Raw genomic sequence first — 23,959 nt, 5'->3', positions numbered from 1 at the left:
CTGCTCTTCCCGGGGGCCCTAAAATATACTTTTGTCAGCGGGCCTGGGGACACTGAATGGAGACGGAGCCCATCGAATGGCTGCTTTGACTGTATTGAAGCTGCCATTGGGGTGCGATTCTTTAACTGATTTTATTATGTGCTGGATTTTCAACGATTATTTTAAAATGTTGTTGTCACGTAAGAGCGAGTTGGTTGGCTACACAAGTTGGTTGGTTGGTTGGTTGGCTGGATGGACAGATGGCTGGATAATTAGTTGGTTGGTTGGTTGGTTGGTTGGTTGGTTGGTTGGTTGGATGGTTGGTTGGATGGTTGGTTGGTTGGTTGGATGGGTGGGTGGGTAGGTGGATGGATTGATGGATGGATGGATGGTTGGTTGGATGGATGGAAGGATGGATGGATGGTTGATTGGTTGGTTGGTTGGTTGGATGGATGGATGGATGGATGGATGGATGGATGGTTGGTTGGTTGGTTGGTTGGTTGGTTGGTTGGTTGGATGGATGGTTGGATGGATGGATGGATGGACAGACAAATGTACTACTACTTAGCTGCCATGTATTCTGGAAGGGTGAGTTGTAGAATTGTGTTCCCTGAATCCTTCTTTAGTGACTCCAACTAGAAGACATGCCCTACCTGTCTCCATATGTGGCCACTTTGGCCACCAAACTCACCATTGACGAAGACGGTGAAGCGCAGGAAATCCAGGTAATGCTCGCCTCCACAAGGGTTCCAACCAATATCAGGATATCCCTTGGAGAGCAACATGGGACAGCTCTGGAGGCCTGTGCCAGCAAGGTAGGTCACTACCTATGGAGGCGAGGAGGAAAAAAAAAAATCTCAAGATTTCCACTGGGCTCCACGGAGTTCCTATCAAAGCAAATCCATTAAAGCGTGCAGAACTGACTGAAGGATCCACTTCATAATCATTGCCTTATGACAACAGAAGGGCCTATCCACAGAATATCCTGACTACAATCAGAGACTGAATGAAGGTAGAAAGGAAAATCTCTGAGGTTCAAGATTGAACTACGAGGTCCTGGGTGCATTCTGAACTTGGCAGTTTACTTAGAGACATTTCATGACCCAGTTAGGTAACATCATCAAGGGATCCGTGTTTGTGAAGGAGAGGAGGAGGAGGAGGACAGTGACCCAGCTAGGTTAACATCATGAGTCTGAGGTGCCTCCGCTGGGATTCCTGCTCTGAGCCTTCAGCCTCTAGATCTAGGATATGAATGGGATATTCTTTGCCACGTTGGCATCTTCTTAACTGAGCAGTGCTACCTTTTCCAGATCCTGTTCCTGCAAAGCCAGGGCCAGTTCATTGTTATCGATGACCGAAGCAGCAGCCACATCCAAGGGTGTGGATCCTCGCATGCCTGGAAGAGCAGGAAGGAGAGGAGAGGAAGGGAGGGAGGAGAGGAGAGGAAGGGAAGGAGGGAGGAGAGAGATGGATGGATAAGGAAGGAAGGAAGGAAAGAAGGAAAGGAAGGAAGGAATGGTAGATGATGACAGATGATGGAGGGAGGAGGGAGAGAGAAACGAAGGAAGAAAGGAAGGGAAGAAGGATAGATAGAGATAGATAGATAGATAGATAGATAGATAGATAGATAGATAGATAGATAAGGAAAGAAGGGAGGGAAAGAAAAATGAAGGAAGAAAGGGAGGGAAGAAGGATAGATAGATAGATAGACAGACAGACAGACAGACAGATAGATGGATGGATAAGGAAGGGAGGGAGGGAGGGAGAGAGAAACAAAGGAAGAAAGAGAGGGAAGAAGGATAGATGGATAGATAGATAGATAGATAGATAGATAGATAGATAGATAGAGATATGGATAAGGAAGGGAGGAGGGAGAAAGAACGAAGGAAGAAAGGGAGGAAGGATAGATAGATAGATAGATAGATAGATAGATAGATAGATAGATAAAAGAAGGAAGGGAGGGAGGGAGGAGAGAGGAACAAAGGAAGGAGTAGATGATAGATGATAGATGGCAGATGATGGATGATGGATGGAGAAAGGGAGGAAGGGAGGATGGAAGGAAGAAGAAGGAAGGAAGCAATAGATGATGGATGGGTGGATGATAGGAGGGAGGTCCAACCTGGCACTCCCACCTGAGAACAGGGCATTAAGGTCACACCACTCTCCCCCCGCATCAAACTTCCAAGCAAATTTCAAAACCCCAATAAAATATTTCAAACTATGCGGGAAAAAATTGGGTTTATATCCCGAGGCCCAAAACAGGTTCCACGCTAACCCACTGGCTTTATGCTCTCTCTAGCAGGAGTCAGTATCTTTCATAGGGTATCGATCATCCCTGGTCTTGATCGTCTCCGTTGCACAACCCGTGCCGTTTCCCCGAGCACAGCAACTCACCCAGCCCGATCCCGCTATTCTGCAGCAGGTAGCTGAGGTGGTCAAACATGGAGCGTTGGTTCTGGCGACTGATGCGGCAGAAGTAGCACAAGAAGCGGCAACAGTTGGTCACCATTTTAGGGAAGCGGATCTCCTATTAGGGGACGAGAGGGAGTTTCCTGGATGGTTTGCAGGTGCGCCTGTTACCCTCAAGCCATTTTCCACAAGCTACATACTAAAGTTCTCACTCTCACGAACTTTATACCTGGGTGAAATGGTGCAGCATACGGCAAGATTTTTTTTTTTTGAACCAAGATAACTCAAAGGCGCTATCTTGTGGAAAGTATCCAAAATCCAAAACCCACGACCTCCCCGTGTGGATGAAATTTGGGGACGTTGTGGCTATTTGAGTGCTACTGGCTGCTTCTGCATGGCTGGGCTACTTTTGTGACAGTTTCCCAGCCAGTCTAGCAATTCCCCGCTGGGAAGGGAAGCGGGGATTTCCAACGGTCCCTGCCAGATTCCCACAAGCAAACACAATGGAGAGGTCAGAAGTTGCTCCGGCTCCCAATGCCTGCCCCTTTGGTCTTTCTGTTTCTCCGCTTAGAAAAGGAAATGCCGCTGAAACAATGACCCAAAGGAACACCCGTGGTCTAGTTCTAACTTAAAATTGTACCAAATATAAAGGTTTTTAAGGAAAGAGTCGACAACCCAGCAAGGAAAGAACACTCGGTCTGAAAGGTCCTCGGGAGATGTTTTTCCCTTATTTTTTATTTTTTTTAATGGGGAAATGTTGAAAAATGTGGCCTAGATATTACTATTAGAATAGAGAATTGGAAGGGACCTTGGAGGTCTTCTAGTCCACCCCCAGCTCAAGCAGAAGACCCTATGCCATTTCAGACAAGTGGTGCCCAGTCTTCTCTTTAAAAAAACCTCCAGGGGTGAATCATGCAGACCGTGCCTCAGTTTCCAAGAACGGGGATCCTACGGGGCACTAGAGCGTTGACAGGCCAAAAGACGAGGCCCCTTACCTTTGAGTCCCCTCCTCCCAGAACGTTCACCATCACCTCCATGACAGTCTCATGCATTCCCAGGGCCCTCATCAAGTTGGGGTGCTGGTAGAAGACTTTGTTGTTCATTATATTGCTAGCCAAGGAAAACAGGGAGAAGCAACAGTTGGACTTCAGAGCAGAGGTGAGGATGGGAAAGGAAGAACTTGAAACCCCCAACCCAACAGGTGTATCTTCTTTTAATGACCCCATAATCCCTTGCTGGGTGGAGTCAGGGCAACTGAACGGAGCTGAGTGTTTACTGGCCGGATCCCCTTCCTGTTACCAAATGCGGAGGTTTTTTTTGTCCATGGAGAGAAAAATGTTTGCCTCTACCTAGGATCGAACTCACAGCCTCCTGATTGTGGAGGCGAGAGCTCCACCTCTAGGCCACCGTCCCCCTCTCAACCCAACAGGCACAAGAGGGATGAGAATTCGCAGGGGGAGGATCGAAAGTTGGGTCTTAGGGAAGAGCTACTACGATTACATCACCTTACTACAACTCAATGCCTCCTGGATGTACTCTAGACTCTTGGCTGCAAGTTTGAGGACCTGCAGTCCAAGGTATCAACTGTAGAAGGTTAAGGTTTCAGTATGTTGGGTGGAAAGTGGCAATGGTTTAAAGGAAATCTGAGGATAATTTTGGAAGTATGGAGATCATTTTAGGTCAAGGAGCAGGGCAAGAGCTTGAGGAACATCTGAATTTACACTCTGCGGTTGCTGTAGTTAGGGGTCACCATCAACCATCTCAGAGCGATGCGTGTCTTCTTGCAAAGGAGGCTCTCCAGTTACCGGAGGAGGTCCCAATTCAGTTTGAAGCATCTCAAGCTAGAAGGGACTTCAGGAAGCAGGAAAACAACGTTGCTTGCAATTTTGAGAACTGTGGCAAATACGGAGCCTATGAAGCAGCTTAACGGTGAAAGGCATCTACCTGTTCAAGAAGCTACAGGAGATGAAAACACATACCCAATGCTCTGGATCATCAGGTTCTCCTCTTCAAGACCCATCTGAACGATGAGCAGTGAGCGGATCTGCCCCAGGCACTCCAGCAGACTCATGGTATCCTCCACCGAGTTGGCATTGATGGTATACGCCTTGGGCATAGCACGGATGAGCTCACCGAGGCCGTCGTACTGCCGATGGAGGAGGCTGAACATCAACCGGACTAGCTCTGGGTTCTGGACGAAGGACTCCTGGGCCCAATGGACCATCGTGTGGGAGATCAGCTCTTGCAACGTGCCTACAGAGCAGGGGAACCAGGATGAACCTTCAGAACTTCTTCAGTTGGTCTTCACCAACCCGTCTCCATGACGGTTAACGCTCTCCTGTTAGAACTTTGACCACACATGTTTAGACTGATACGAACTGGATCGCACAATGTTTGGGAAGGCCCTAAGTTCCCTCAGAACCGATTGGCTCCATCACTCTCTTTCCCCTCCACCAGTTGGGGATACCTACTGGGTTTTGGCTCCTCTTCCGGAGGCTGCTCATCTTGCGCTTCTTCTTTTTTCTTGCGAAGGTTCACCACCTTCTCCACCAAATTCATCAGCCGCCGGTGAAAGGAAGTATCTTCCTCTTCCTGTTCCTCCTCCCCCTCGCTTTGGATTCCTGTACAGAAAAGATGCCAAGCTCCTGAGTGCAAAAATTGATAACAGGGGACACTGGAGGCAGGACGAAGCAAAATCCAATTCTGTCTGAACGCCCAGGAAAGGATATTAAAGTAGGATGAATGAGATCATTGTGGAAACTAAGATTCAAACCACAATAAAGGGATCTGGGGACCATTGATTCTACATTGGGATGTCCAGCCTTGGCTACTTTAAGACCTGTGGACTTCAACTCCCAGAATTCCAACCTTAACCACTTTTAAAGACCTGTGGACTTCAACTCCCAGAATTCCAACCTTAACCACTTTTAAAGACCTGTGGACTTCAACTGCCAGAATTCCAACCTTAACCACCTGTGGACTTCAACTGCCAGAATTCCAACCTTAACCACTTTTAAAGACCTGTGGACTTCAACTCCCAGAATTCCAACCTTAACCACTTTTAAAGACCTGTGGACTTCAACTCCCAGAATTCCAACCTTAACCACTTTGCAATCTTTGGACTTCAACTCCCAGAATTCCAACCTTAGCCACTTTTAAGACCAGTGGACTTCAACTCCCAGAATTCTAATTTTAAACCACTTTCAGATCCATGGACTTCAACTCCCAGAACTCCCAGAATTCCAACTTTAACCACTTTACAACCTGTGGCCTTCAACTCCCAAAATTGTGGGAGTTGAAGTCCACAAGTCAACGTTGCCAAGGTGGTGGAAACACGCCTGTTCTATCTCAGATGGATATATTTTTCTGAATGAGCTTGTTCCCAATTTCCCTCTGGTTCGAAGTGGTTCAGAATTCCAGAATTGTGTCCCAAAGTCTACCATATCCTTCTCTACTTTGAGTTGATAGGTGCCCCTCAAGCTTCCAGGGTCTTACCGCAATGGGCTAGCAGATCAGTATGAAATTCCAATAATTCATCCCGGATCTCTTCAGGCACTGGGCAATCCTCAATATCGGCACCATTCTTGAATTGTAGCAGCATGTTGATCTGTTAGGAGAAGAACATTCTGGCTTGTCGGAAGCTGGCTGGGAAGGCCAGAAATGGTGATCACGTGGTCAGGGAACATTGAAACTATCATAAGTACATGCCAGTTGCCAAGAGCCCAAGTTTTGATCAACTGACTATGGGGATGCTGCAATGGTCATATGTGCAAAAAGTGGTCATAAGTTGAATTTTTCAGTGCTATTATCACATTGAACAGTTACTAAATGAATGATTGTAAGTCAAGGACTAGCTATATGGGAATCAGGCAGCCTATAAAATCTAAATCTAAATCTTAAACTTATATCTAAATTTTAAACTTATATCTAAATCTTAAATCTAAATCATCCATCTAAATCTAATTCTAAATCTAAAACTAAATCATCCATCTAAATCTAATTCTAATTCTAAATCATCCATCTAAATCTAACTCTTAAATCATCTATCTCAATCTTAAATCTAAATCTAAATCATCGATCCAAATCTAACTCTATATCTAAACCATCAATCTAAATCTAATTCTAAATCTAAAACTAAATCATCCATCTAAATCTAAATTATTCATCTAAATCTAATTCTAAACCATCCAAGTCTAATTCTAAATCTAAAACTAAATCATCAATCTAAATCTAAATAATCGATCCAAATCTAAATCTAAATCATCCATCTAAATCTAATTCTAAATTTAAAACTAAATCATCCATCTAAATCTAATTCTAATTCTAAATCATCCATCTAAATCTAACTCTTAAATCATCTATCTAAATCTTAAATCTAAATCTAAATCATCGATCCAAATCTAAGTCTATATCTAAACCATCAATCTAAATCTAATTCTAAATCTAAAACTAAATCATCCATCTAAATCTAAATTATTCATCTAAATCTAATTCTAAATCTAAACCATCCAAGTCTAATTCTAAATCTAAAACTAAATCATCCATCTAAATCTAAATAATCGATCCAAATCTAAATCTAAACCATCGATCTAAATCTAATTCTAAATTTAAAACTAAACCATCCATCTAAATCTAATTCTAAATAATCAATTTAAATCTAAATCTAAACTTAAACCCTAAACTGGAATTCCCCAGGCGCATTTAATAGCAAGTTATCCAACTGTCCTGGATTTCAAACAACCACTTACTAGCCCTTCCCAGAGTTTCAAACGCCTAAACCTAGACATTGCCGACGCACAAAACACCTCTGTATGTTCTACCACTAAGTGATTCTCCCCTCCATTTCACTTTGGCTCCTCCCCATCCCCATGAGCCCCGCCCAATACCTGCTCCTGGGGAGGAGACCGGAATTCCCGGGTGCGCCGAGCAGTCTCCGCAGCCGACATGGTGAAGGCTTGCATCAGTGTTGAGTAACGCTGCCGTTGGTTGGTCTGCAGCCTGTCCACATAGCGCTCCGAGAAAGCGATGATGGCTTCCACGCGGTGCTGCAGCTCGCGGTCCCAGAAGAACTGCAACAGGTTGCACATCTGGAGGAGGAGGAGGAGGGAAGGAGATGGGCAGAGAGAAGATGGAGGAAGCTACCAGAGTCGGATGGAAGGGATTAAGAAAGAAAGTCATGCCCCTGTTGGAATCTGACTCAGAGGGGGAGGTCGAGCAGCTGACAGGTAGTGGGACTGTGGTTCCATTGGCTGTGGAGGAAACTGGGGAAGGGCAAAGTGCGGCTGGGCAGAGCAGGGGAGAGGTAGAGCAATGCAGAGGGAGTTCGGAGGAAGACCCAGGCCCACCCCCCCTCTTCATCCTAGGGCACGGAGGGAGGAACGGAGAAGGGAGTAATGTGGGTTGCATGGCTTATGGGGGAGGAAAGGGCTCTGATTCCCTTCATGAGCTGCAGCTGGGAACACAGTGTTTAAAAAGGGAAGCTGCGCACAGCAAATTTGCTGGGAGGAAATCACGAGGCCCGTTTTTCAGCCTCCTGAGGCTGCAGAGGCTTCCCACAAGCCTCTGAGAGGCCGAAGGAGGCCTCAAACGGGCCTCAAACAAGCTGGGAGGCACGCGCATGTGCAGTGCAGGCAAGTTTGGCTGGGGCTCATGTGCCCGCCCAAATGGCTCTGCGTGCCACCTGTGGCTTGTGTGCCATAGGTTCGCCATCACGGATATATGTAGCTTCTTTCTTCTGCACAAGTCCCCTTCAAGTATTTGAAGGGTGCAGCTGGAGGAATGGAAAGAAACGAAGGGAAATCTCAAAGCTCCTCCTTTTACCTGCAACTTGACCGATTCCGGAAGCTTCATTTGCAGTAGGCCTTCTTCCAGTCCTTCCTCGTCTTCTCTGGCTTCAGCTTCTCCAGCCTCGATGGCCTTCAGCTCCTGCTTTTCTCCTTCTTCGGCTTCTTCCTTCTGCTCCCCTCCAGCTTCTTTCTCCTCCTCCTCCTCTTCCTCTCCTGCTTCCTCCTCCTCCTCCTCCTCCACATAGCCCTGGTCTTCTCCTTCCCCTTCCCCTGCCACCTCCTCAGCTTCCCGCGGAACTTCCTCCTCCTCTTTGGATTCTCCAAAGACGTTGGGGTCAATCATCTTGAGGATATGGCACACGTCTTCGTCCTCAAACACACCCATGATGAGGAGGGTGCAGACCAACTTCAGAACAGGCACAAACTGGAACTCCACACTACCCCCGACGGGGTCACGGGTATGTTGCCCTCCGTCTTGGACAGCCTCCGTCAGCATGTTGATGGCCTTCACCTTCAGCACATCCAGCGGGATGGAAGGACTCAGCTGGTAGAGCTCAGAGCTGGTGCTGACAAAGCAGGTGTCAGAGAAGTGGAGCGGAGGGCGCAGGCAGGTGCTCATGCCCACCCCGGGCAACCCCGGTTTCTTCATGCCATCCGGGAACAGCGTGATGGTCTTGGTCTCATCCGTCATGGGGACAATGAACTCACTGTTCATCATGAGACGGGAACGCTTGGCCGACTCCAGGTGCATGCTGATAAGGAGGTCGTAGTAGCCACTACGCAGCAGACCTGGAAGATGGTTGCTCTCGATGGCGTAAAGCAATTGTGACTCGTCCACGTGGCTGCACAAGGCATGGGCCACTCGGTTGTTGCCCAAAGCGCACACGGCACAGTACAACTTCAGACTATGGGAATGGAAAGTCAACAGGTCTTGGCGCTCGGACAATTCCAGAATGTCTATACACCTGAAAGAGGGATGGGGGGAGGGGGGGAAAGTTTGAGAGTTATAGAGTGTCATGCCCTGTCGGAATCTGAGTCAGAGGGGAGGCCGAGCAAATGACAGGGAGTGGGAGTGTGGCTCCGATGGCTGTGGAAGAAACTGGGGAAGAGCAAAGTCCAGCTGGGCAGAGCAGGGGAGAGGTAGACCAAGGCAGAGGGAATTCAGAGGAAGATCCAGGCCCACCCCCTCTTCATCCTAGGGCATACAAGGAGGAACGGAGAAGGGAGCAACCTGAGTTGCGTGACTTACGGGGGAGGAAAGGGCCCTGATTCCCTTCACTAGCTTCAGCTGGGAACACAGTGTTTAAAAAGGGAAGCTGCGCACAGCAAATTTGCTGGGAGGAAATCATAAGTTATCTGTTATTGTCGAGGCTCATCTGGGTTCCTGGCGTCTTCCCACTGTGTTTATTTTGCTGGCCTTTCAAGTCTGCAATTCCTTCTCCTGGCCTGTCAAGTTAATTGCCGCAGCCTGGTTTGTGTGGATTTTTATTTACAGTTTGTATGTACTTTATTTTCGGACTGAATTTCCTTCACTTAAAAACTCTTCTTGGGAGAGTTTTTTTCTCCAGCCGAAGGTAACCAGGACACCGGGGGCAAAGTTGGAGATTATAAAAGGGACTCTACTTTCTTATGTGATTGTGTTGCCTTTGTGCCGTGCCCCTTTGGGTCATCACAAAGAAGAGAGGAAGTTCCAAGCTTGGCACGGTGTTAGAAAGTGGAACCATTTGTTAATTGGAGAACATTTTCTATCTCCCAATGTTCAGCAGCTACATCGATCAATGGAGGCCTCCCTTTGCTAAATTAGGCAAGCAGGTGAAAGCCTGAATATTAAATATCTTCAGAGGACATTTTTTTTAAAAAAACATAATTATAACTGTTCTTTCTCTGTCAATGCCAAAGAACCAAGAATGATATGTGGAGTAGGTTCTGTATTGTCGTTCACCTACAGACAGAATCTTGCCAGACTAAAGCAAATGTCTGCATTAACTATTAGATATACCCCGTGAATTGCTTGGGAAGGCTTTTCCTGTCTGCCAACACATTCCACCCAGCTCCACGGCCTCTTTGAGCCTCTCCCTCCTACAATTTCAGACTACACTGTTCCACGCCAGCAACTTTATTATGTTTGAACTATATTACAGGAATCTCTCCATGCTTGCTTTCCCTTGGGAGCCACCAGATAAGATTTCATGGAGCTTAAGGGGGAGGTCAGGCCTCTTGCAGTGCGCAAGGACTCAAGGCTACTTCCCTGCTTGACTCCTCCTCTATGCCTGGCTGAGAGTTCGCCAACATCATTCCACCACACTCCTCCGAGCGATAGAACCATAAATTCAGCCAGTGGTCTTCCTTTATCTGGGACCCTGCAGATTTCGACTCCCAGAATCCCCCATCCAGGTCGGGTTGGGAAACACCAAATCCTCACCCTGGAGGTGTCAGCCTGTTTCTGTGAAGTGAAATAGAAGACTACTACATTCTCACCGGTTTTCCTCTGGGATGTGGAGAGCCATCATTATGTTTGGTTCCAGGCATTCAACCATCCAGCCATGACGGTCGCTAAAGCGAGCAACATCCACCCGTAGAAACTCATTGGGCATACGGCTCCAAGTCATGGGGGCCAGCATTTGAATGGCAAGGCGAGGTGGGCACTGGGGCTCCGGGTTTTTCCGCTCGCTCCGGAACATGGCAGCTGATATTGGCATAATATTCTGTCTCGCAAGGAGTTGGAAAAACAGAAGAAAATGGTTAATTAACCAATCTGCATATGTTAATGTAAGGAAGATTTAATAGCTGACCAGTTGCTATAAGGCAATAAGCCAAGGTGGTGAGTCAACAGGGTACTGCCGCTTTAAGAAGCTTATATAAGGGAGGCCATGAGAGGGAATCTCTCTCTCTCTCTCTCTCTCTTTCTCTCTCTCCTTGTGTTCTAACTCCATTATAGAGTTGAAGATTGATTGCTTGCCTGGTATTTGGCTAACACATGTATGTAGGTATACAGTAGTCTTGTATATAAACCATTGTTAAAAGACAAAGCCTCTGTATCCTGTGTTTTGCTCCTGGGTTGTCTCACAATTGTAGTCACACTGTAAACACTCCGACGGCATATAATATTTCCAACCCACCCTGATCCAAGTGGGATTCCTTCGTTATTCCAGGAGCAATACTGTTTTTTTACCCCCCCAACGTGCAGCTTCAGGGAAAGGCCTTACCTTCAGTTTGCCCAGTTCAAACTGCATGACATTCTGGTTTGTGGGGAGAGCGACAACGGCAGGAAACAGTTTTGTGTTGGGCTCCACCTGAGATGGACCAGTTGTGGGAGAACAGAGGCAGAAAGAAAAGAAAGTTTCATTACAAAGTTTATTAGGAAAGATCTCCAGCAACCGTAAATATCTAAGGATAAAAATGGCATCTTTTGGTTAGGACACTGAAATAGGGTAGCATCTTACAACGTAGATCGGGGTCTCCGAACTTGGCCGCTTTAAGACTGGCGGACTTCAACTCCCACAATTCACCAACCAGCCTTGGTAAATTCATAATTCACACAAAGCTATAAAATCGGCCCATTCTCAGTCTCCCAGTGCTGATTTTCCATATTTTTAAAAAATACCCATCTGATTATCCTCTGGAATGGATTATTATTTTAAAAAAAAAAATACCCAGCTGAATATCATCTGGATTGGATTATTGTTATATTATTTGCAAATTGTTGGGAGAAGCCTACGTGATGAGCTTTGGTGGCGCAGTGGTTAGAGTGCAGTACTGCAAGCTGCTACTACTGACTGCCAGCTGCCTGTTCAAATCCCACTAGGCTCAAGGTTGACTCAGCCTTCCATCCTGCCAAGGCGGGTCAAATGAGGACCCAGATTGTTGGGAGGCCCATTGGCTGACTCAGTAAACTGATTAGAGAGAGCTGTAAAGCACGTTCTGATCAGTTCTGGAGAACCGGTAGCGGAAATTTTGAGTAGTTCAGAGAACCGGCAAATGCCACCTCTGACCAGCCCCGCCCCCTGCATCTCTTCTCCGACTCCCGAGACCCAGCTGATCGGCTGGGTCTTCTTTTGTTGCTCTGCGCAGAACAACGGAGCTGGAAAGCAGGTTAGTGGGTTGGGGAGGGAATGGAGATTTTACAGTATCCTTACCCTGCCACGCCCACAGAACTGGTAGTAAAAAAAATTTTGAAACCCGCCACTGCTGTAAAGCACTGTAAAGTGATATATAAGTCTTAAGTGCTATTGCTATGATCTTCTCACCCCTGGTTATCCCGGATTCCTTTTCTAAAAGCTTCATGTTTGTGGACCTGACATCTTTGTCTTCTGCAGCCCAAAAAGACCCATCAAGAGCCCTAATCCTCCAACTCCTCTGAAGAGGACAATCTTGATTTCTTATCCATCAACCCAAACATCTCCCTAATACATTTCAGCCCCTGTAATGTTAAAATAATGAAGATTTAATAGCTGCCGTAAGGCTGTGAGCCAAGTTGACGAACTGATGATGAGTCAGCAGGATACTGTCACTTTAACAAGCTGTTTATATAAGGGAGGCCATGAGAGGATGTGTCTCTCCCTCCTCGTATTCTCTCTCCAGTGTAGTTCTCCGTTTAGAGTTGAAGATTGACTGCTTGCCTGGTATTTGCCTAACATATGCGTGTAGTATCTTGTATATAAACCACTATTAAAAGGCAAAGCTTCTGGGTCCTGTGTTTTGCTCCTGGCTTGTCTCACAACAGGAGTCACACTGTAAAAACTCTGACCCGTCAACTCTCCTGGGAGAACGCATCCCGAATCCGCTTACCTGGAAGAAGGTGTTGACTTCTTTCCCATTGGCTGTGAAAGTCATGAGCCCTGTGGCCAAATCCACAAGGCAACCGATCACCAGATCCACCGTGCTAACTCGGGTCTGCTGGGTGCTGCTGACAAAATCCCCTCCCCACACCATGTAGCAGTTGCTTCTTTTGATGCTGTTGAAAGGAGAGGCAGCGGAGACGACATTCAACCTACTTCTTCTTGAGATACTGCAAGTGTCAACTCATAAAATATTTCTCTGGTCTTTTTAGTGTTGTCAACAGAAAGGGGGGGAGGGGGTGGAATAGCGCAGCAGCTCGCAAAACCAAAACTGCATTCCATAAATGTTTTCATAGATGGTTTCTAGGTGACCGAAGTTTCTGCCGTGCAAAATTCTAACTGGAGAGCAGGATTGATGACTCTGGGCTATGGAGGTGTCCCATTGGAGGATATGAATTAGGATACACCCAGGGGATGGGGGAAAAAAACAAGGTTAAGGGTGATAATGAATGAGGCGGCTATACCCAGGCAGCGCCGGGCACGTTAACTCCCAATAAATCTTCTTTAAGCTTTGAAAATCCGGCTAGAGACTCATGATTTAAATGGGGGTGATCACCGGAGCCCTGACAACAAGCCCCTGGATAGGAGACCCAGAAGGTTTGAAGTTACACCTCTCCTTCTCCCAAATCCTTCTGGGCAACTGCACCCCCTTTTATTTTCACAACAAAAGTAGTTTCACTCTTTGCTCAACCGGTTAAAAGACTCTTCAAACATCCCCAGATCTGACCAGATCTCTACTCTAGTGTAACCTGCTGCCATTCCTCAGAAATTGCTTGTAGCTGATCCATAATTTATTTATTTATTTGTCAAACATGTAGAAGATGACAGGTATAAGTATGAACATAAACAAGAACAAAGGGAGTAAATACAGGTACATGGGGATAGCAAGACAGGGAGGGTAGGTACATTGGTGCGTTTATGCACGCCCCCTTTAAGGACCTCTTAGGAATGGGGTGAGGTCCACGGTAGACAGTTTGAGGTCGAAGCTGTGAGGGGTTGAGGCTGTAACAATGGAGTTGGGTAGAGCATTCTGGGCATTGACCACTCTGTTGCTGAAGTCATATGCACAGCATACGTCTTCATAATTCATAATGCACAGTAGAGGTCAGAATAACACTCACCTGTCGTGGATATTTCCCTTGTCGTCACCCATGGTGACTGTGACGTTGCGCACTTTCGTGAGGTCGAAGTTCATGTCATGCTGGTGGTAATCAGGGGTCACCCAACCTACCCAGACCGTAGTGGGCTCTTGGCCTGCAAATATCCGGACCGAGTAGTAATACTGTTAGGTTGGAAAGAGAAAAGGTGCAAAGGGTAAACAATATGGCGTGGGACGCACAGTTCCTCATACAAATCTTACGAAAAGTATTCTGTAAATAACTCATGGACCAGAGATTATCAAAAGAACATGCTAATTTTGCCCCCACCCAGGAGTTCCATTCTGGAATGCCAGAAATGCTGTGGTGGAATGTAGTCTGGATTCCCAGGGAGGGAGAGGCTGCATTCCAGAGAAATAAGAGACAGCGAAGTTAAGATAGCTTGGTAGGAAGGAAGAGAGTTAAGATGGGTCTTCTCCAGAAGCTCTCAAGAGGCCATCAAAGTTTCGATGGATCGGTGAGGAACAACATTGAACTGCTTAGAAGTAACTGTGTGTGTCTTTCTTGGGTTTTGGAATCCTACATCAATCATGCCAAACTAAAGCCAATACTTGCATCTCACCAATTTAAGAACAGATAACAGATAATCAGAGTTGGAAGGGACCTTGTAGGTCATCCAGTCCAACCCCCCACCCAAGCGGGAGGCCCTACACCATTCCTGACAAATGGCAGTCCAATCTCTTTTTGAAAGTCTCAAGTGATGTTGCTCCCACAACTTCCGATGGCAAGCTGTTCCATTGGTTGATTGTTCTGTCAGAAACTTTCTCCTTATTTCCAGGTTAAATCTCTCCTTGCCTCTTTAAAATGGACTCTGGGAACTTCTAGGGAGGTGCAATCTTGACCTTCCCAACCAAACCATCTTAACTTCACTGTTTCTTACTCCTTTGGAATGCAGCCTCTCTTGCCTTGGAATCCAGACTACATTCCACCACAGTTGCATTCCAAACAAATCGGGATATTGTCTGGTAGGAACAGACAATATTGTACTCGGTCATTCGATATCCAAGTTCCTGTTTACCGTTGTGGTGTTCATGATGATCTCTGGATCATCCCGGTCATCGGGAACTACTTCCTCTTCAAGTCGAGGTACTGTGGGGACTACAGGAGCAGGGGTAATGAGGGTAGTGGCTTTCTTGGCTTTGAACAAGAAGCTGGAGGAGATAAATAGCAAGGAGGGTATGATCAGAAAGGACAGTACATCCTCCATCTAAGATGTCCCACCTGATTTTTCTCCAGGCACACTTCTTGGAAATGAATCCTGCTCAACTCTGTCAGAACTAGTTTAGAATCACTACTTGTCTGATCACGTTGATAGCCTCCCACACCAAGAACGCTTCTTCTCCCACTCCGATATCTAAAGATCTTCATTATTCCTTTCGAACCCAATCATCTCCCCCCTAGGAGATCTCTTGATCCCCCGGTAAGCTTTCCATTGAGTTCTTACCCTCTCTTGGCTTTGCTTTTCTCATTGGAGGAATCCTTCTCATTCTCTGCTTTGGGGGCCTCTTTGGATGACTCCTTGTGAGCGGCTGGAGAACTCGGGCCTTGTTTCTCCTTCTCGGCTTCCTCAGCTTCCTTGCGGCTGGCGGTTTTCTTCAACTGCTCAAACTCGGAATCAAGGTCAACTTCCTTGACTTCATCTTCGGGGATGGTGAGCGCGTGAGTGAGTGGAGTGGTACCGGCGGGGACCTTGAACTTCTCATGGAATTCCACTGGCATACTGAGGCGCAGGAAGAGGAGTTCCACAACAGCGTTCTGGGAGCCGAACGTTCGGTGCGTCAGCTTTAGACATGGCGGGTTGTCCACGGTGCCATCAATACGTGACACCTGCCCACGGAGGACCAAAGCAGAAGGTTAGAGGAGCAATGGACAAACTTCGTCCCAGGCTCATCCTAACCTTCCATGGCTGTTTTTCAACGAATTATGGAGAACACTTCTTTAGAGTCCTCCACAACTTATAAACAAATATTCGTTAGTAGAAAGGTCAGTGGTAAAATTTAACTTGCTCAATGTTACCAATCTTCTGATAGGTCATGTAGACATGGAGGTGGCATCAGAAAAACATTGGAAGGAGATATGAATTTCCAGACCAATAACCCAATAACCACACTTCCTCTCAGCCATGCAAAATCTCTCATCTCACATCAGTTGTGAGTTCAACCACAATTTTGCCGTACAACAAACCAATCCTCACAGATGCTATTATTAGTGCCTCTGGTTCACCTGTTTGCCACATTTTCTCCATGCCAGGCCACTATCTGACTCATGAAGCTTCCTCAGATGGCACCCACCAAGCTTCGAAATCCCTTCCAGCTCCCAGTCGTTCAAAATGGCGGCCCCTTTCTCCTCACCAAGCCAACTCAAAAGTATCTTGCTCATAAATCCCTCCCGTTTCAGAATGTCCTCTTACTGCCATGGTTGCTTCTCAAACATGGAGCTCTCCTTGTCAACGTTTGAGTCCCAAAGCACACCTGCCACAGGGCACAACCTCCAAGGCTCCACCCTCAAGTTAGCCTCCTGCTCTCACCTCGTAGTGAGGGTGCTCATCGGGCACGGGGGAAAACTGAGGCAGGCTTTTGCTGAACCACATGGTGACTTCCCGCTTTGTGTTGATTGCAAAGGGCTCGTAACCTTCTTGGAGACCACAGATGGTGAAATAGCGAAGGCTGCTGACATCCTGACCCAAGTTGAGTCGTCCCACTTGGGAGAGGCCCAAGCTGCACACTGGGATGAAGCCTGTGAAAGATGAGGAGGAAAACAACAAACTTAGGTCGCCAACAATGAATAAATAAATGTTCAGCCTCCACGAGTATTGGACAGATAAGGGTGTGCAGAGAGTGGTGAGGACAGCGGATTATAGAACAGAATTCTTTATTGGCCAAGTGTGACGGTCATAAGTCACTTTTTTCAGTGCCATTGTAACTTTGAATGGTCACTCCACACAAGCAAAGGAGGGGGAAAAAAACTCCAGAGAAGTTCCTGAGACAGGAAGTCTAGTCCTGCCAAGAATGTAATAAGGATTAACGAAGAGGCAGTTTCTTTGAGCAACACCAGAATGTTTCCTTCCTGCCTTCCTTACAGGATTAGTCCAGTAATTTCTTCTAACAACCGGTTCTCCGAACTGCTTAGAATGTTAGCAACCGGTAGGTGTGAACCTGCAGGATCCCACCCCTGTTGTTCAGCCTCTGAGGAATAAAGATCCGAGATTTGGGAACGCTATACTTACCATCTTCGATCTCTATTTCTTTGAAGGCCAGCTCTGATCCCGAGTCACTGATCAGCATCTCCCCATTCAGTGTAAACATGATGTGGTTATCCGTCAGGTCAATCATGCATCCAACCACATCTCCTGGTTGCCATGGGCGACCAAAAGGCTCACTCCCTACGTGCCAACGTTGACCCTGCGAGACGGACACAAACGGAAAGGATCTGTTGTGGCTCACCAGCGGCCAGCAGAGCGGCAAACTCGGCAAGTGAGGAGGTTGGGGTGTCAATTCATAAAACTGCCAGAATCTTGACATGGGGAGGAACATGGGCGAGTCCTGGAGTCTGGGGAAGGCTTTGATAGGGCCTCTGCGTCAGAGAGTCTGCCTTCGGAGTCAGAGATCAGTGGGGAAGAAGAACAGCTGGAGCCTGTTCCCAGTGTGCACATGCACAGAGCTTCCAGGAGAAGGGAACAGCTAAGAAACAAGGGTCGACTCAGGAGTAAAGCCACAGGTGGACGGTGAATGGCCCCCCCCATAGGGAATAAAAGAGGAGCAAAAGGGGAGTGGGGTTTGCAGGAGACCATTCATTCATTTCATTCGGGTGAAGATCTGTTCCTGGCTCCTTGCCAAGTATTGTCTGCTACAGAGTGGCGTCTGGAAGCTATCGGCCTGGCAGCTGTCCAAGCCTGATAAAGGTTTTTAGTTGTGAAATCTCTGGAAAGACTGGCGGGACTTTGCTACTTGTGAATGAGACGGAATTCACTGTAGCCCCCAAAACGGGGTTTTATCGGGACGAGGAGTCGGCTGTTGGGAAGCCTAGGTCAGAACAGGATCCTTCAGGGAAAAGGGAACGCGAAGACGACCAAGGGCCAGCCCAGGAGGAAGAGGAGGAAGCAGCCCAGACTCACCCGATGCCCATTGAAGACATAGGAGAGGTTGTCAGCGCCCAGCTCCACGTCAGGTCTCACGTTCGGGCGGGCCCACCCGACCCGCATCTCACCAGTAGTGACGGCCTCGAACTCAAAATACCACTTGCCCGTCTTTACTGCGTAGAACTGCTCGGCGCGGAAAATGCGGACTTTATCCAGCCGGCCCTTGGCCAGTTCTAGAGCTGTTCAGAGACCAAGAAGATGGGAGGATGGAAAAAACAAAGACCAAAGGGACACTCCACACCCACCTCCACTTAAGTAAGTCCACTTGAGTTGGAAGGAGTCCATGGAGATCTTCTAGACCAACCCCCTGCCAAAACAGAAATTCTATACTATTGTTGTGGTTAGCCGGTAGCAGGTGCGGACGGTTGAGGAGAGAGAGTGAGGACTCAGATGAGGACCATTAGGGAGTAGACTGCTGCCTTCAGAGATTGTGGGGGCTGGCAGCAGCAATGAGGAGGTTCCCAAGGAGCCTGTGCCAAGTGTGCGTGCGCGCAGGGCTGCTCGCAGGAAAGAGCAGCTGCAGCAGCAAGGGCAACTCGGGAGTAAGGCTGCAAGGTGATGGCCCCGCCTTCAAGAAGATAAAAGCCAGCTGTGAAGCGAACGTTCTTTGCAGGAAGCAAAGACGTTTTGAAACTCAGCCTCGTGGACATTACAGTTGGCATTTGAAGACTCTTGTGTTGTAAAATATTCCTTATCTGTTGTTTTTGGGCAGCCTTGCAAAAACTTGGCAAGGCTCTTCAATGTTGGAGCTAATTAGTTGGAAGCAGCCTTCAATCTGTGAAGAAACAGGATCCATAGAGGAAACATTAAAAGGTTGTGCTGCTGCCTTTGTCTTGTGTTTGGCTCTCTTGGAACCAGGTTTGGGTCAGAACAACCATTCTGGACAAATGGTTATCCAATCTCTTCTTAAAAACGTCCAGTGTTGGGAGCATTCACAACTTCTGGGGGAAGTTGTTCAGCGGATTAATTGTCCTGTCAGGAAATTTCTCCTTAATTCCAGGTTGCTTCTCTCCTTGAATTTCCATCCGTTGCTTCTTGTCCTGCCCTCAGGTGCTTTGGAGAATAGCTTGATCCCCTCTTCTCTGTGGCAGCCCCTCAAATATTGGAACACTTGCTATCATGCCACCTCCTAACTCTTTCTTTCCATTAAAGCAGTCCTACCCACTTCCTGCAATCATATTATACTTCGTAGTAATCTGGTTCGTAACTTATTTACTTATTAAATGTTTATGCTGCCCATCTTGCTGTTGTGATGAACTCTGGGCTGCTCCAATTATTTTGGGTTGATTTAATATTTTAGGTTTTCATGTCTCTGTCTATATGAAAGCTGCCCAGAGCTTCTTGACTGCAAAATGGGTGGCATATCAACATAATAATAGAATCAATGAATTCAACTAAAAGGATCAAACGTATGAAGAATGGTTACAGGAACTGGGCCTGGCTAGTCTAGTGAAGAGAAGGACCAGGGGAGACAGGAGAACAGTCTTCCAATATTTGAGGGGCTGCCACAGAGAGGAGGAAGGGGATCAAGCTATTTTCCAAAACACCTGAAGGACAGACAAGGAATAATGGATGGAAACTGATCCAGGAGAAATTCAACCTGGAAATAAGGAGAAATTTTCTGACACTGAGAACAATCAACCCATGGAACAGAAGTTGCCTTCAGAAGTTATGGGAGCTTCATCCCTGGAGGCCTTCGAGGAGAGACTGGACTGCCCTCTTGTCAGAAATAGTGTAGGGTCTCCTGCTTGGGTGGGTGGGTGGGGGGGTTTGGACTAGATGACCTCCAAGGTCCCTTCCAACTCTTGTTCATCTGAGGTTAAGGAGTAGAAACCAGAGGCCGAAGAATGGAAGGACACTCACGGGCTTCCTGATCTGGGGGTTCAATGTTGTATCCGTAGCCAAGGAGGGTTCGCACCGCTTCCCGCAAGCTGTCCCGGTTGGTCTTCTTGGTCCTCTCATCGAGGAGGTGATAGGGCACCAGGCGGGGGTTGCGCTTGTTTTTGATGTCCTACAAGCCCGAGGAAGACACGCAGGTCTATGAACACGAAGCAGCTTAAGAAAACACATCGCCAAGCCCCATGCATTGTACTCGAAAGCTGGTAGGAATGGAGGAAACGACCTGGAATCTTGTGGCACCTACCACCAGATACCACCGTGGTGGTCCCTCATCCCATACCGTGCCTTCCACTAGTCCCTTCCCCTGCCAAGTTGTCGCTTTCAGCCATCGGTCCACAGGGACCCCATGTCAACACTGAATCGAACCTGGATGAAGCCATTTTTTTCTGCTTCCTAGTTGTCACGTACTCTGGGGGGAGGGAAAGGGGGGGAAGTAGATAGGCCAGCGGTGGCTAACCTTTTTGGGCTCCTGTGCCAAAAATTGTGTGCGTGCTAGCACGCTTGCGTGCCAGCACCCAGAAGGCAAGGCACCCCCCCACGCCCCCTACACATGTGCATGCAATCCACCCACCTCCTGCCACCCCCTTACCTGCACTGCGCCGCACAGCTGATTTTTGGCCGGTTTGAGGCCTTTTTTGACCTCCCAAAGGCTTGAGGAAGGCTTCTGCAAGCTTTGCAGGCTGAAAACTAGTTCCGTTTCATCACTTCCTGTTTTTCCGAAAATACCGGAAGTGACAAAACGGGGCTAGTTTTCGGCCCACAAAGCTTGCAGAAGCCTGCTCAAGCCTTTGTGAGGCTGAAAAAGGCCTCAAACCGGCCGGAAATCAGCTGTGAAGCGTGAACAGTGAGATTAAGTTCGCCTGTAGCTTGTGTGCCGTCACAAAGGGCTGTGCATGCCACGTGCCACAGGTTCGCCATCACGGAGATAGACTGTCTCGCAGACATAACTGTCATGGCCCACCAGACTTGAGAGGATGAGAAGGTTGGGGAAGAACTTGAGCCAATTCTGGAGCCTGGGGAAGTCTCTGATGGCTGCTCAGCGTCAGACACAGAGCCAGGTCTGTCCGACATTTCCCAGCCACCGGAGAGACAGCTGCCTTTGGAGTCTGAGATAAGTGAGGAGGAGGAGTAGTTGGGGCTTGTTCCAGAGGTGCGTATGCTTAGAGCAGATAGGTGAATAACGGAGGACAATGAGCTGGCTCGGGGAAGCAAAACAAACAGGGACGCTCAATGGCCCCCTCCGTAGCTGGGGAATAAATAGGAGGAAAAGGGGAGTAGTTGAGTTGTTGCAACAACCATTTGCATTTCTGGAACATTTGCTCCTTGTGTGTTTCCTGCTACAAAGACTGCCTTGCCAGAACGGAGGTTTGTCTATTTCTCTGACTTAAATTTTCAGCCTCCCGGCTGGGAGCGCACAGCCTTGCATTTATCATAATGAGCTGATGAGAACTATTGCTTCAGTTAACTTCTTGCAGGACTCTTGGCTGGACTTTCTGTTGGTAAATGCAATTAATTCCCAAGGTGTAATTAAAGGGGTTTTGCTTCGCAGGGAGTCGGTTTCTTGCTTCTGCGAAGGCTGGGTCAGAACAATAACGAAGAGCCTTCCTGTGGGAACCAAGGTCATCCCAACAGGGGGCAGTTGAAGGAGGAAAGGAGTGACCAAGGAGCCCGCCAACGGATTTAATTGGACAATGTGATGTGGAACACTTGGGGAGGGAAACAGTTTCCCTTTTAATTATGCTATAACCGCGGGAAACTTCAGAGTTGGTTTTCACTAGCCGTACCAATACGATGTATCCAATAAGCATGTTCTTTGAGGGACCTCCCTCCCTTAGAGTTCTGATTTCTTTGGACTCATTCCTCAAAACGCTGACACCCCATATAACCGCGGTCCCCAACTCCTGGGCTGTGGTCCACTATCGGGCTGCGGCCTGTTTGGAAATTGGCCGCACAAGCAGCAAACGCCCACAGACGTGCACTCAAATATCCCCTTGTACAAGTGGCGTCGCTTGTGCTTGTACACAAAACTCCCCTCTACTTATAGAGGGGAGTTTTGTGTACAAGCGGACGGCACTTGTACAAGGGGATATTTGAGTGCACGTCTGTGCACGTCTCTACTTATAGAGCGCATACCGACCATTCACACAAAAGGATCTGTGCACGCTGATGGCCACCCACCTGCCACTCGCAGGGAACTATCCTCTCTCTCCTCAACCCACCCCACCGGGCCGCCGAGCTAAGTTTGGGGACCGCTGCGCTAGAAAACCTTTCCTCTGGAGTCCCATACCTGCACAACGCTGTACGTCCAGCCCTGTTGGACCCGATCCCGTGCCCAGACATTGTGTCCGTTCTCAGCCAGTTTGTCCACCAACGTATTTTGGGCTGGAGTGAGCTTGATGTGGTTGAGATCCAAGGGTGCTGGTTTGTAGCCATTGGACATCATGTACCTGCAAAGGTGTGACACTTAGGATGCTACAGGCAAAACCAGCCTCTCTACACACCCAGCACACTGGAGCCAAACCGGTTACGTTTTAGGCAGCTTGGTTTTCTTGAGGTTCTCTTCGGCTTTCTCATCCGCCATCCCCACATGGCAGCCCAGAGCAAGCAAGGTCCTGCAAAGGAAGAGATCAGATCGTAATTATGCTGGGTGGGTGGGGAGGAGCTAAGCCACACCCCCGTTCTCCTTTGGGTAGCAAATATGGCGCCACACGCTTCAAGCCCCAAGGACGCTCCACAAAATCTGCCCTGTGTTGAGAAACTACATGGTTACAGCTCAGCTAGATTGAGCCTCGGTGGCGCAGTGGTTAGAGTGCAGTACTGCAGGCTGCCTGTAATTTGGCAGTTCGAATCTCACCAGGCTCAAAGTTGGACTCAGGCTTCCGTCCTTCCGAGGTGGGTAAAATGAGGAGCTAGATTGTTGGGGGCAAGAGGCTGACTGTAAATCACTTAGAGAGAGCTGTAAAAGCACCGTGAAACAGTAAAGAAGTCCAGGTGCCATGGCTATTATCCAACGAATTGAAACACTACATTTGCAGCTTAAGGAGAAACTTCCTAACAAGTGAGGACAATGAACCAGTGGAACAGCCTGCCTCTAGAAGTTGTAGGTGCTTCATCACCGGGGATTTTAAAGAAAAGACTGGACAGCCACCTATCTGAAATGGTATAGGGTCTCCTACTTGAGCAGGCGTTTGGACTAGAAGACCTCCAAAGTCCCTCCCAGCTCTATTCTGATTGAGATTGATTGCACTTCCTACTGGACCAAAAATTAAGGAGCAAACCGTACTCCAATCAAAGAAGCACCAACTCAGACAAACAATCTAATAGTAAACAGCAGGCTAATCAAAACATCTCCAAGAACTCGCCCACCAACACTGACTGGGTATGCCACTGATATATAAACAAACCCCACTCCCTTCTAGCACTGATGATGTTCTCTAGTTGGGTGGTAGAATGTCTACCAGGAAACAATCCAACTCGGAGAGCTCCAAGGACCCCACGCTTCCTTTATGCTTCACCCAGACCAATTCCGTTTGAATTGATGGAGAGTTTCCATCTGTAGTGTCTTCCTCAGTTTCTTTTTAGCCAACCAAATTCCTCTGTTGTCACTGTGAAGCAACCTTTATCCAAATGTCCATGCAATCTCCATCATGGGCTATAATCAGGGGTGGGATTCTACCAGTTCAGACCAGTTCGGGCGAACTGGATGTTAAATTTAAGTTTGGTTTGCCAAACTGGGAGTTGAACCGACCAGCT

General features: G+C 47.7%; 1 protein-coding gene across 17 annotated transcripts in view; it reads right to left on the bottom strand.

Moving 5' to 3' along the window:
• The window catches only part of RYR1 (ryanodine receptor 1), a 140,519-nt gene that overhangs the window by 71,930 nt on the left and 44,630 nt on the right, over positions 1 to 23,959 (bottom strand). For all 17 annotated transcript variants that reach the window (XM_087939288.1, XM_087939279.1, XM_087939287.1 and 14 more), the window contains exons 23-43: positions 22,735 to 22,818; positions 22,494 to 22,653; positions 20,171 to 20,318; positions 18,284 to 18,486; positions 17,396 to 17,570; positions 16,697 to 16,905; positions 15,614 to 15,996; positions 15,188 to 15,320; positions 14,134 to 14,294; positions 12,963 to 13,128; positions 11,381 to 11,467; positions 10,653 to 10,879; positions 8,209 to 9,139; positions 7,275 to 7,475; positions 5,884 to 5,995; positions 4,860 to 5,009; positions 4,368 to 4,641; positions 3,384 to 3,498; positions 2,374 to 2,506; positions 1,281 to 1,375; positions 671 to 806 (exon numbers count right to left, since the gene is read on the bottom strand). In XM_087939288.1, the coding sequence (XP_087795414.1) occupies positions 671 to 806; positions 1,281 to 1,375; positions 2,374 to 2,506; positions 3,384 to 3,498; positions 4,368 to 4,641; positions 4,860 to 5,009; positions 5,884 to 5,995; positions 7,275 to 7,475; positions 8,209 to 9,139; positions 10,653 to 10,879; positions 11,381 to 11,467; positions 12,963 to 13,128; positions 14,134 to 14,294; positions 15,188 to 15,320; positions 15,614 to 15,996; positions 16,697 to 16,905; positions 17,396 to 17,570; positions 18,284 to 18,486; positions 20,171 to 20,318; positions 22,494 to 22,653; positions 22,735 to 22,818 (4,283 nt within the window). The remainder of the gene's footprint in view (positions 1 to 670; positions 807 to 1,280; positions 1,376 to 2,373; positions 2,507 to 3,383; positions 3,499 to 4,367; positions 4,642 to 4,859; positions 5,010 to 5,883; positions 5,996 to 7,274; positions 7,476 to 8,208; positions 9,140 to 10,652; positions 10,880 to 11,380; positions 11,468 to 12,962; positions 13,129 to 14,133; positions 14,295 to 15,187; positions 15,321 to 15,613; positions 15,997 to 16,696; positions 16,906 to 17,395; positions 17,571 to 18,283; positions 18,487 to 20,170; positions 20,319 to 22,493; positions 22,654 to 22,734; positions 22,819 to 23,959) is intronic.

Source organism: Pseudonaja textilis, chromosome 10, assembly GCF_049901715.1.
Source record: "Pseudonaja textilis isolate UNSWEBS1 chromosome 10, rPseTex1.2, whole genome shotgun sequence".
Taxonomy (NCBI): Eukaryota; Metazoa; Chordata; class Lepidosauria; order Squamata; family Elapidae; genus Pseudonaja; species Pseudonaja textilis.
This window is presented reverse-complemented; position numbering and strand designations above follow the sequence as displayed.